Source organism: Desmodus rotundus, chromosome 5 (genome assembly GCF_022682495.2).
Source record: "Desmodus rotundus isolate HL8 chromosome 5, HLdesRot8A.1, whole genome shotgun sequence".
Lineage (NCBI taxonomy): Eukaryota > Metazoa > Chordata > Mammalia > Chiroptera > Phyllostomidae > Desmodus > Desmodus rotundus.
Window position 1 is genome coordinate 167,176,403 of NC_071391.1, and position 12,321 is coordinate 167,188,723.

General features: G+C 53.8%; 2 protein-coding genes across 4 annotated transcripts in view; one reads left to right on the forward strand and one right to left on the reverse strand.

The window, feature by feature from the left end:
- Nucleotides 1-1,209: 1,209 nt before the first annotated feature.
- Nucleotides 1,210-12,001, reverse strand: ACP1 (acid phosphatase 1). Of its 3 annotated transcripts, none has more exons than XM_024552431.4 (6): nucleotides 11,850-12,001; nucleotides 8,291-8,364; nucleotides 7,947-8,060; nucleotides 3,742-3,803; nucleotides 1,597-1,702; nucleotides 1,210-1,446 (listed from the first exon to the last, which is right to left on the reverse strand). In XM_024552431.4, exons 1-6 carry the CDS (start codon nucleotides 11,890-11,892, stop codon nucleotides 1,369-1,371), a joined length of 477 nt encoding a protein of 158 aa, XP_024408199.2. In that variant the 5' UTR covers nucleotides 11,893-12,001; the 3' UTR covers nucleotides 1,210-1,368. The 3 variants fall into 3 exon arrangements, 2 of the variants coding, with proteins under 2 accessions (XP_024408199.2, XP_024408198.2); XM_024552430.3 differs by lacking the exon at nucleotides 7,947-8,060 and adding an exon at nucleotides 8,108-8,221 and having other exon boundaries at nucleotides 11,850-12,000; XR_006654421.2 differs by lacking the exons at nucleotides 1,210-1,446; nucleotides 1,597-1,702 and having other exon boundaries at nucleotides 3,742-3,853; nucleotides 7,947-8,221.
- A 295-nt stretch (nucleotides 12,002-12,296) lies between these two features.
- Nucleotides 12,297-12,321, forward strand: part of SH3YL1 (SH3 and SYLF domain containing 1) — a 28,099-nt gene continuing 28,074 nt past the window's right edge. Inside the window, exon 1 of the mRNA XM_045189543.2 lies at nucleotides 12,297-12,315. The gene's annotated coding sequence lies outside the window, so the exon portion shown is untranslated. The remainder of the gene's footprint in view (nucleotides 12,316-12,321) is intronic.

Consider the following 12,321-nt stretch of genomic DNA (forward strand, 5'->3'; position numbering starts at 1 on the left):
TTGAGGGATGTTACCAAACTCTCAGCTTCTTCAACCCTCCAAGTTTCCTGTATGTTCTAGAAAGAACTTTCTATAAGCCTGTTAAGGAATCCCACGATCCTTCCTGCCCGGACCCCCATCCCACTGCCTCCGTGCCCCTGGTGCCTGCCCACCCTCCGGGTGCACGCAGGTCCAGGACTAAGCACACCCCACCCCGTGGAGAAGCAGGCGCCCCGACAGGGAGCCCTCCTCTGCGACACTCCCTGCTGCCAGGCGGCGCGCCCCGACTGGATGGAGGCTACTCTGTGACGGAGCCAGGCTTAGGAATGGGGTGAAGGCGAGGCAAGGCCTCGCCCACGGGGCCGTGATGCGGGGTCGGGCGGGAAGGGTGGCTGCTGTGGTGGCCTTGGACCTCTTCCTTAAATCGACCTAATCGTCGTCCCCGTCACTGCACTTCCCAACACCAAAGACACACAGGCGACTGTAAAGCTGCCCCCCGAAAGGCTTCATGAGGGCACCCTGTTCCCATTCTTCTTCACTTGTCAGGAAGACAGGCGGACAGCACACTGACATCGTGGTTGTATTTTCATAATTTCCCCAGTTTATTGTGAAATACCTTGTTCTACATAACCATAGTTGACACATAACCACGTGCACTTTAGTTATCTCAAAGTACACAGAAATTGCCTCTGTCTGCCCATAAATTAAGCAGGGATGAAGTAATACTTACCACTATCTAAGCATTCCAACATAAAAACTTTTTCCAACTGTTTAATCATGTGGGTTATATACGTGTCTGAAAGCAGACACGTCCTCACACCGACCACAAGAGCAGGCAGCACACAAGTGTCCCCCTTTCTGGACATGATTGTGGCTCAAATGGAGCAAATGAGCTGCCTTCCCCGTGCAGTCACCTAGGCAGAACCAAGGAAGCTCAGCGTCCTGTCCTTCCATAAATCTCCCTCGTGAACACGTGTGAGTGCACAGCCAGCAAGTGAACGAGCACGACCCGCCCCGGCTGTGCACCCCGTGGGCGGAGGGCCGGGGACAGAGTGTTTGTCCTCATGGCGCCCACACAGGGAAGAGGCAGAGCGGGCGACTCGCAAGTGTCACACGCTCCCCGGGGCCTCAGCGGGATCACATTCTCTGTGGCCGGTCTACGATTTCAGCTGGGAATGGACCAAAGCGGGAGATTCCGCTGGACTAAGAACACGTCACAGGCCCCAAAACTGTCTGAGTCGAAAACATTTATTTATTCTTTTGACAAACACACCACTGATTTCCATCTACAATTACTTATTTTGGGTAAGAAACAGCAGGTGGACGGAAGTGCCAGCACTGGCCTCAAGCTACAGACGCAGGTGGCCCTGCTGGGGTGCGGCCGGCCGGCTAGTGGGCCCTCTCCAGGAAGGCCCGGCAGCACCTCAGGCACTGCTGGTACACGGTCTCAAAGTCGGACTCGCTCCCCTGGAAGGAGGAAAGGAAAGTGACAAAACCGGCCAGACAGACGTTCCCCCGAGGACCTCCACACGTCACCCCACGTGGCTGACACAAATCGGGTGGTCCTCACGCTGTCCCCACAGGGGGCTGTGGACGTGGACGTGAGACAGTACTTACGTAGTAGGGGTCTTCGATAATGAGCTGCTTCTGCGGGTCGTAGCTCCCGAGCAGTTCAATTTTAGCTTTGCTGTTTTTAACTTGATTACTCTTTCTAGTCAAATCTCTGTAAAATTAAAACATGAACTTAGCTTTGTGACCCCTGGTTGCAGGTGAGACAGGGACCCCTGCAGGGTTTCCTGAAATACCCACATCGGGACACGGAAGACCCATCCCACCTCCCGCAGCTCTCTCAGTCCCCACAGGCAGCCTGTCCCTCCAACTTTCCTACACCACCTGTGCACCCGGAGGTCAGAGCACAATCAGCAATTCTCCATGGAATGCACGCTGAGACAATCAATCAAACACATCCCATTTCAGAGCTTAAACACAGAACGGAGCACAAGAGGCCATCGGAGCACAAGAGGCCATGTGGGCCTGGTCCTGAGGGCTCTCAGCCCCTGAAGGGTCCCCGTGTCCCCTCTGGTGCCTCAGTGTCAGCCCAGGCTGGGGGGACAGCCTGCTCTTGACACCTTCACCACCAGCTGACCCACTTCTGCAGGAGGAAAGGCCAGACTTTGCTCGGCTACACTGTAACACACTCAAGCAAGCACGGTGCTGGTGTGGGGCACGCTGGTGTCTAACAGAACATTTCCCCAAAGTGACTGGGATCAGACAGGAAGGCCAGTCAGCGGCTGAGTGGCCCGAGAGGGAAGGGACAGAGCGGGTAGACAGTCTGCTCCACAAAGGCAGCCCTGGATGAATGGCAACCATGTCGGGGACGTCACTAGTAAGTGGAGCAGCACAGGGCTTTCCAACAAGACGTTGCTGGAAACCACATAAGCTGCGGTGCAAGTGAGCAAAGTGAGGCCAAGGCGATGCGCAACTGGAAAACCGAAGTGAACAGCGCACAGACGTCAACACCGTCCCCGACTACCAGCAACGTCGGCGAAGCTGCGGTGCGCACTTCTGTTCGCTCCGACAGAGGTGACTGAGAGCAGGAGCAGCTTCTCTTCATCAACCACGCGGAACGCAGGTGAGTTAGTTCTGACGCAAACGATGACTCCCCGTGGCCACGGACGACCATCTCTGCCCCTGCGCAGCCGCCGACCGGCCCTGTTCTCAGCGCGTGGAACAGCACAGCTGCCGTGGGATGAGCAGCACAGGGCTGGGTCTTCTCCCGGAATACCTGCCTACATCCTGTCCAGTCACCTCACCTGAGTCTGCTTCTGCATCTATGAAACACGCTGCGTTCACTCATTTTTGGCTCGATCACATGATCTCATATGCTTTCTTCACTGGGTGTGATTGCATCTTCCTACGTGTAGCCCACACCAGGGACTGCCGAGGGCAGGCAGCAGCAGCACCGCCCCGTCAGAGTCCACCGTCAGAGTCCACCAGCACCGGCACCGCGACAGCCACCTGGCTCGTTCCCTGCTGCCCAAAGACAACGTGTCCCCTGCAGCCAACTACACAGGAGGCGATAAGGCCTGGTGGGGAGTGTGGGGCCCGCGCTGGACTCTGCCTCCCAGAGCTGAAGCTGGAGTCCAGCGCACCCACCACCGCATCTGAGACCCGGGGCCTCAGGCTCCCTGGGCGGGCGGGTCACAGGGCAAACCCGCAGGCTGTGCGCATGGCACCTGGAGCCGACAACACGTGGCAGCGAGCCAGCCGTTTTTGTCGGACGCCCTGGGCCGTCAGTTGGTTTTGCTTTCTTTGTTTTACTCCATTAAGGCAATCAACAACTTAAATAGAGTAAAAAGTTTTCTGTCGGTCTTAGTTTCTGGGGGGCGGGCAGTGGTACAGGAGGAGTAAGATGAGGGACAATAAAACCACACACTGTCCACGAATCATTTCAGCCACAACACAGCCCCCTCCCTGCGGACACGACCCTGACTGAGAGAAAACCGCATCGGCACCCGGCTGCTCCGCACACCGAGGCTGCTAACTGCACCTTCCCTCAGCCGCGGTGCGTCTCTTTGTAAGCAAGCGTGTTAGACAATTCTGCGTCACTTTCCACACCCCACTGTTCTGAACACACTCATTCTGTGCGCGGCGGCCACCACTCTCTGTTAGAACTGCAAGATGAACAAAAGCCACGTGCACGGCCAACTACCTGGCCCGCCAAGGACAGGGGACCAGAGGCCCCCAGGGGGCGCTCCTCACCTCAGGTTGCTCTCGTCCATGCACAGCATGTAATCGAAGGTGGTGAAGTCTTCTCTCGTCACCTGCAATCGAGCGAGAGGTCGAACAATGTTTGCATTTATACCAATCGAGCCTAGAGGATAAACAGCAGTACGAAACAATAAAAAACATTTCTTAAAGGCTGTATTAGAACCTGTTACTCAAAAGCTAGCATTAGGGTACTTTAAAATGAAAAGACTTAACCTCTCTCCTGAAGCTGCACTGCAAGGAACTTCTACGTGATAAAGTCCCTGGAGTGCCATGGAGCAGTGTGATACGGGGACTCAAAGTGCATTCTTCATCTTCAATCTCCCAGTGACAGTGTGAAGCTCAGTTAACATGTTAAACCGTCGCACACGAACGTTAGTGAAAACACAATGACTCAAAGTCCACGGGACACGGAGAAAGCAATACTACGCGGAAATTTCGTGGCGTTCCGGGCCTTCCTCAGGAAGGAACTGAAGTCTCACACAAATAGGCTGACCCTACTCCCAAAGAGTAGAAAGAACCAGGCCCAATGTGAGCGGAAGGAGGGAAATAATAAAGACCAGGGCAGAAATAAAAGAAATGGGACTAAAAAATAATAGAAAACATCAATAAAACTAAGAGCTGGTTCTTTGAAAAGATATACAAAATTGATAAACCTTTAGCCAAATTCATCAAGAATAAAAGAGCAAAGACCCAAATAAATTAAATCAAATGGAAGAGGAAAAGTAACAACGGTCTCCAACAACGATATGGAAACAAATTAGACAATCTGGAGGAAATGGACGAATTCCTAGAAACACACGATCTTCCAAAACTCAATCAGGAAAAAGCAGAAAATCTGAACAGACAGACTACTAGCAACAAAATCGAAGCATTAATCAAAAACACCCAACACACAAAAGCCCTGGACTGGGGGCTTCACGGGTGAATTTTACCGAACATTCCAAGAACAACTAACAACCACCCTTCTGAAACCACCGTGAACAATTCAAGAGGAGGGAAGGCCGTCCTTTCCTTTAACAAGGTCAGCATTACCCTAAGTCCAAAACGAGACAGAAACGTCACCAAAAGAGGGAGATTATAGGCCAACATCTCTGATGAATATTGATGCAAAAATCCTCAACAAAATATTAGCAAACCAAATCCGGCAACACATTAAAAAGAGTCCACACCACAATCAAGCAGGATTCATTCCAGGACGCAAGGTTGGTACAATGTCTGCAAATCAATAAAGGTGACTCACCACATTAACAAAGTGAAGGATAAAAATCACACGATCTCACCAATGGATGCAGAAAAACCATCTAACCAAATCCAGCACCCTTTATGTAAGGACTCGCAGTGAAGTGGGAACAGGGGAGACGCATGTGACAGACCGACAGCCGGCGTCATGCCCAGCAGCAAAAACCGCCAGCGTTCCGCCAAAGACTGGAAACAAGGTGTCTGCTTCCACCTCTCGTACTCAACACGGCGCTGGAGTCCGAGCCGCAGCGTCGGACACAAGGAGGAAACAAACGGCACCCGAACTGGAAGGGAAACTCACTATGTGCAGATGACACGACACTGTGCGTAGAGAACCCCAAAGACTCCACCAACACACGACTGGAGCGGACAACGGACTCAGTGAGGCGCAGGCTATGAAAGCAACGGTCCAGACTTGGTTGTACTTTTACAGATCGGTAACAGACCACCAGAACGACAAGCTAGGAAAACAGCCCCACTTACAAGTGCACACACGAGTGTGTGCGTGTGTGTGTATAGACACACATTTATTCATACGCACGTGAGTAAATTTAACTGTGGGGTGAAGACCGGCACCTGGAAACGAATACGTTGCTGAGAGAGACTGAAGACACAACCACAGGAAATCGCATGCCGTCCCCATGAACTGCAAGAGCTGACGCTGTTCAAGTCAACCCGTACGCTCAGCCCTACCGAACTACCAGTGGCATTTTTCACAGAACTAGAGCAAATAACCCTAAAATTACCACGGAACACCCAGGGGTCCCAAAAGCCACAGCAGTCTTGAGAAAGAACAAAGCTGGAGGACTCATGCTGCCTGGCACCAAGGACACTACAAGGCCACAGTAACCAAAACGGCATGGCGCTGGCATGAACACAGACACCCTGACCAATGGAGCAGAACGGAGAGCCCAGAAATGAACCCTCGCCCGCAGGGTCAGTCGGTTCTGCACAGGGCGGGCAGGCACACAGGAGGGGTAAAGACAGTCGGTGAACGGTGCTGGGAGACCAGGAGACAGACCACCTTCTCATTCCACACCCGAGAACAAACTCAAAACAGACTGAAGACTCAAATCCCCTGTCAGGTGTGCAGGGTGGCCATCCCAGGCGGCCTCTGGAGGAGGGGCGGTGAGTGCGGGCTGTACAGCGTCCTGAGCCCACGCGGACCACCCGTCCACCTGTCTGAGAAGTTTACTCAAGAGGAAAGTAAACATCTCCCCAGGGCGCCGGGGTGTGCGACCGCCGTCCCTCAGGAACAGCAACCGCGCCCGTCACAGAGGAAGGGGCACCGGCATGCCCTCTGTCCATCCCCCCGCCCTTGGAGGGAGAGCCCTGGGAAAACGTGAGAAGCCGAACACGACAGTGCCCGAGGCGCAGGAACTGGCAAAGACCAGGGAGCACCTGCAGACTCGAGCGAGGGTCTGGAATTGAAGACCTGCTGTGACCCCGCTTTCTGAGACATGTCTGACTAGTACTTGAAGTCTAAAAAATGGAGAAATCATTCTTAAAAGCAACAGGAACGGAAAAAGGCAAAAAAGAAGAGTATTTGGAAATACCACTTCTAAAACTGGAAATTACCAGTGTTCCTATAAAAAAAGTTTCTAGCTTTGATGTTTTTGCGGCATGCATATTTGAAATACTTCCTCTGCATCCATTCTTAGTGTATAACAGTGTATGAGAAACCATCGTAGCTCGGTGAAAGTAGAAAATATGAAAGTATGAGTTCTCATAATTCTGAAGAACTCAAAATACTGGTATATCTGCATTCTTTGTAAAATACAAAGGAGCAACTGGCAAGGTGTGCAAAGGCTCGATGAGATCAGAAAGACAAATGATAAAATGTTCAATCTTGTGTCCAAGGAAAACCCCACTGAGGAAAGGCCAGGTCCTTAAGGGTGTAACTTAAATAATAAATTATTGATATGCAGTCGATGACATCGCCAGAAACGGGAAGTTCACAGATCTCGGAGCGAAGTTATCGAAGCCCAAAATAATGTCTCACTGATCTCTGAGACATCAGTAATGTATCAGAAGTGTTCCTCAGAAAACTTTGTTGTGTGAATTTTCTGGCTCACACTCTGATGTTTTCATTAAAACAAAGCGATTATCAAACCTCAGCTCTACCACTTGAAGCTGGGTGATTTTTGGTAAGCCGTGAATTTTCTCTCCAGAACTCAGTTTCTGGACCTGCAAAAAGGGTTTACCACCTACCCCCTCCCCTAATGAGTGATGGAGAGGGTACAAATTAAGACGACAACGCTGGCAAAGCCATCTGAAAAGCTTTCGAAGACGGAGTGTGGCAGAGCGGGCAGTCCCGACCCAGACACAAACACTGACTCACAGCTCCCACTCTGCCGTCCACGCTGCTTAGCGGGGAACTTATCTGGCCCCCGCAGTCCAGTGCGGTGCCACCAACCCCAGGTGGTGGCTGAAATCAGTTACAGCTTGAAACCCAGTCCCTGTGTCGCACTGGCATTATGTCAGGCAAGCAGCAGCCTCCCTGCAGGGGCAGACACAGACCCCCTTCCCCACCAGCAAAGGCCCCACCGAGCACGCCCAAAGCCCCGGCGCCGCCTGCCGGCTGTGCGCCCACGGCAACGCGGCCCTCAGATGCAAAGGGCCTGGCAGGCGCCGCAGGCCTTTACCCCAGCAACACACTGCGACGCAGGCGAGGGCCACAGGGGCTCAGGCGTCCGGAAGCCTGACGGAAATGAGGAAGAGCCCGCAGCTCAGGGCGCCCCGCCCCCACCCAGGGCTCTCTGCGTGACAAATCACTCAAGTCAGTGCCAAGACCCAACGGCCTGGGGAACCGGAAGTGAGGCGGACTGGGAGCGCCGTGGCCACTAAGCTGACCATGAGCACACTCACGCACGAACAGCAAAGTCTGTTCAGAGCGGCCTCTCAGAGCCTCTAGCGTCAGACTCTGCGTCGCAGAGATTAAACAAGGTGAGTTCTACCTGTCTGGCTCTGTGGGCTGTCTCAGTGCCGTGATTTCGTAGGCAGCTCACAGCTCTGGGGTCTGGCGCCCGGCCCACGTTCCAGTCAGAAACAGCGCCACTGTCAATCACCCACTGGAACACAAAACACACGTGTGCTCCTTCAAGTTCAAGTGCGGTACCTGCCGGGCAACGTGACTCATGGGGACGCCGTGCTTCTTCATGCAGCTCTGCCCTCGGTAGTCAGGAGGGTTTCCTATCTCGTAGGTGGAGGTCGCTGCACTGTCTATTCTCCACTGCAGGGAGAGAGGACATTTCTCAGTCTCCTGACCCAGAGAGGCCGATTCCAGACGCACGGCACGTACCTTATCGGAGACATTTTGATCCGTGACCAGTTTTCTGAAAACGGCTTCCGCGATGGGGGACCGACAGATGTTACCTTGAAGAAAGAGGGGAGCAGAGGGTGCACGTCAGGTCTGAGGCAGCGCAGGGACCCAGTGCCGGCACAGGGGGTCCCCGGCCGCTTCACACACGGGAGGGGGGGCAGCACAGGGACAGCATGTGTGCGGATGCCGCCGCCCTGCCCGTCGTGTGGGGGCCTGTGAGGGACAGCTGGCCACACCCACGGCCAATGTACAAATGACAAAGAATTGCCACCAAGTCACCGTCTCCAGGTTGCCGTCGATGACCCCAACGCGGGCCGTGAAATCAATGAGGTGGGTTGTAACCAACCCTTTCTTTTTAATCCTCACCTGAGGATACTTCTTTCATTGCTTTTAGAGAGAGAGGGAGAGAGAAGCATCAGCCGGTTGCCTCCCACACGCGGCCCGGCCAGGGACTGAACACGCAGCCCTTCCTCTGCAGGACAACACTGCAGCCCGCTAGGCCACGCTGGCCAGAGCCGTAACGGACCAATTCTAAAATGAAATACAACAGAGTTCAAAGCGATGTGTTTTCAAGTATGTTGCATGAAACAGGGATTACTGCTATTTCATAAAATACACACCAACGTACTTGGGCGTAAGAGCGGTCAACACAAACCTCCTCACAATCTGCACGAAGTCTTTGCTCACGTGCTGTGGGCTCCGGAGTCGCCCGAGTCACAGATGTGGCCTCCAGGCCGCCACGCAGGGACCGCCAGGGCCATCCTCACCTCAGACCAGCGGGCTACAAGTTCAGGAGTCCCACAGGTTCACTCATCCTCTAGAACAGGGGGGTCAAACTCACTGTCGCTGGGGTCCACAGAGGCCTCCTGGTTGCCTTCAAAGGGCCGAATGTCATTTTAGGACTGCATAAATGTAACTACTCCTTAACTAGGGGCAAGGAGCTCCACACTGCCGCCAGGTAGAAACAAGGTGCCGGGCCAGATAAAACAAGGTGGGGGGCCGGATTCGGCCCGAGGGCCTTGTGTTTGCCACCTGTGCTGTAGGACTCACAGCATCAGGAGAACGCTGTACTTGCGACTAGTTGTGTTGTAACAAAAAGACACAACGCAGAACCAGCCAGAGTAGGAGAGCAGACAGCAGAGCCTGGAAGAGCCCCCAACAGAGTGTGTTCTGGTGCTGAGGGAAGCACCCCGCTCCCGGGACCCAAGAGTGACAACACTGAGCCCCGGATGCTCCCAAGGGCCCGGAGGCTGGCGGGCCTGGGTCTCCCTAAGTGGGCATGACTGACTGGATGAGGAGCCAGGGCTGGACTCTGCCTCTAGTGGCCCCACGGCTGGGTGGCACCTGGGCCCACGCAGGGCGGGGCCCTCCCTGAAGAACAAGACTCCTCCAGGAGCCAGGACCACAGCCAGACCTTTCACCAGCTGGGGCCCAATTCCGTACTGCACAGGAGAAAAGATAAAAGACATAAAATCTTCCATCCAATTATCCCTATCATGTGCCTAGCAATGTACTTACGGGAGATACAGAGTTAGTTACAATCAAGACAAGAAAATAGACAGGAATGAACCTCAAATGCTCTCGAGAAGCTAGTTTGTGCGGAGAAGTTTTTCCGTTTCACGTCCTAATTTTTTATTAGTTTTTAAAACAGGTACCACTATTTTAATTATTGAATTTTAATGACACCACTTCCTATGGTGGTGTCATCATTTTACTTATCACCATATTCCTGGGAAGCCTTTTAACAGCAACCGCTTTTCCAAATTAAGACAACAGTTATTATTTTGGAACTCTAGAATAACAGATGCCTAATACCTCAGCCCCTAAAGATACAATAAAGAGACCCCTTTACAAAGATGTATGATTAACTATAAAATAACAGCTTAGTTTTCCCACAACAAGACAAAAGTATGGACGATTTACTGCCTTAAGGCTAAGACAAATTTATCCACATTTTCTGCAGATGGTTATATTTGGAGCAAGAAGATGTGTGTATAAGTATAGATAGGAAAAAAAAAAAAACTGCCATAAAGATCAGAAGGCCTACTGCCTAAAGATCAACAGATAAGGAATGCTTGCTCTAACCTTCCCTGTTGAGTGCCAGCAAGCACATCCCCAAGTCCAAGTGCCTTCAGGGAAACACAGCGCTCCAGGTGCGCGTACAGAGAAGCTGTGAAACTTAAAACATCGTGGTCAGATTTCTTTAGAAAAAATTTCAATCCGTGAAATCTGAACAAACTGCAACTTTGTTTTTCCACACTAGACAGCATAACACGGGCTTATCCCACACTTGCATTTCAAGAACAGAGACTCAGAAAAAAACGAAATTCTCCAAGGGCAGGAGCTGTGTCTGTCTGTCCACCAACTGTGCTGGCTGTGGCCGGCTACCTCACAAGAACATAAACACTTGTAATCCTGGGAAAGGAAGGAGTACGGGTCAGTGAAAAGCACTGGGCACATCACACCTCAGTCTGAACAAGGTCCACACAAACGCTCTGAAGGGTCGCAGAGCCCCCACTGACCTGCAGGCACCAGGAGCTGGCATTCCCGGCCCCTCGCCCCCCAGAACCCTCACCCCCGACCTGCTGTGGCCACTCGCTCCTCCTCAGCGTCCTCTGCAGCCCCCGCCCCGCTCGTCTAATCTCGACACAGCAGCCGCCAGAATCCTCCCCAGGCGTCTCCCGCTTCGGCAGACCTGTCCCTCTGGGGCCCTAAGACAGAGGTCCAAAAACGCGGCCCGCGGGCCACCATCTCTGTGTACAGCCCAGGGAGATAAGAATAATTTTCGCATTTTTAAGTAGACAAAAAAAAACCCCTCAAAACTAGAGTAACACCTCGCGACATGAGAAAATTATATAGAATTCAAATCCCCGTGTCCATAAAGTTCTGCTGGAACAGCCAAGCTTAACCCTTTATGTGTTAGGGCCTGCAAAGCACAAAATGCTTATTCTCTGGCCTCTTACGGGAACTCTGCAGACTCCTGGCCCAGGGCACCCGAGGGGCACAAGGAAGTAATTCCCCTGCGCACTGAGAGTGGTCCATCCATGAGCAGTGAGAAAAGTCACTCCAGCTGCCTTCCAGCAATTAGGTACTGGCGAGGGCTGCTTACGCAGAGATCTGGAGAATTAGATCTCCTGGTTTGGCTTTTTCTACCTGAAAATCCAAAACCTCGCGGCGCATCTGCCTTTAGCACAGATTCAGGTAAGCGCGAGGGCACCGCAACCCGCCGGCAAAGCTGTCAGCGGGCTGAGGGTGCAGGAGACCTCTCAGCAACTTCAGGTCTCCCCATCCCGGGGCTGGAGGGATTCCAGCAGATGCACTGGAAAGGGTCCTGGCCCGGAGGTGCACAGGGGAGGCAGACCAGAGCAGGGGCTCGCCAAGCAGAGCGCACCGGCTCCCGGCGCGGCGCAGAGGGGGAGCTAGGGAACCCCCGCTCACCCTCTGGGCCCGCGTCCCGGCCCAGAGGCATATCCTAGGGAGCACAGGCCCTCCCCAACCCCCAGGAAAGTCAGATCGGGGCTAGATCAGCGCATCTCACCCAGACAAACGAAGAGCACCGACTTCGGCACCTGCTCTGCCATCTTCCCGCGAAAATACGCAGGCGCCCACTGCCCGCGACCGAAAGTTCGTGGCACAGCGCGTGCGCAGTCTGAGCAACCCGCCCCGCGCGCCTGCGCTGTCCGACTTTAGAGTCGGCCCACGGGCAAGCCTACGGGTCTCGCGCTTGCGCAGTGAGGCACAAGCGACCCACCGGAGGCGGGGCCGAGTCGCTTGGAGGTGGGGGGCCGGGGGAAGGGGAGGAGTGAGGGCGGAGCGGGCAGCACCGGGGTGAAGGGAGGCTGGGAGGGACTCCGGGACCTAGCGTGGGAGGCGGGGTAGTGAGTCACCTGGAGGGCGGGTGAGGGGTGGGGAGAGGCTTCGGAGTGGGGCGGACTTAGGTCAGGCCTCTGGGGAGCGGCCACCTGAGGGTGGGGGAGGGCGCCGGCCCGAGTTCGGGGCAAAAGGTGGGA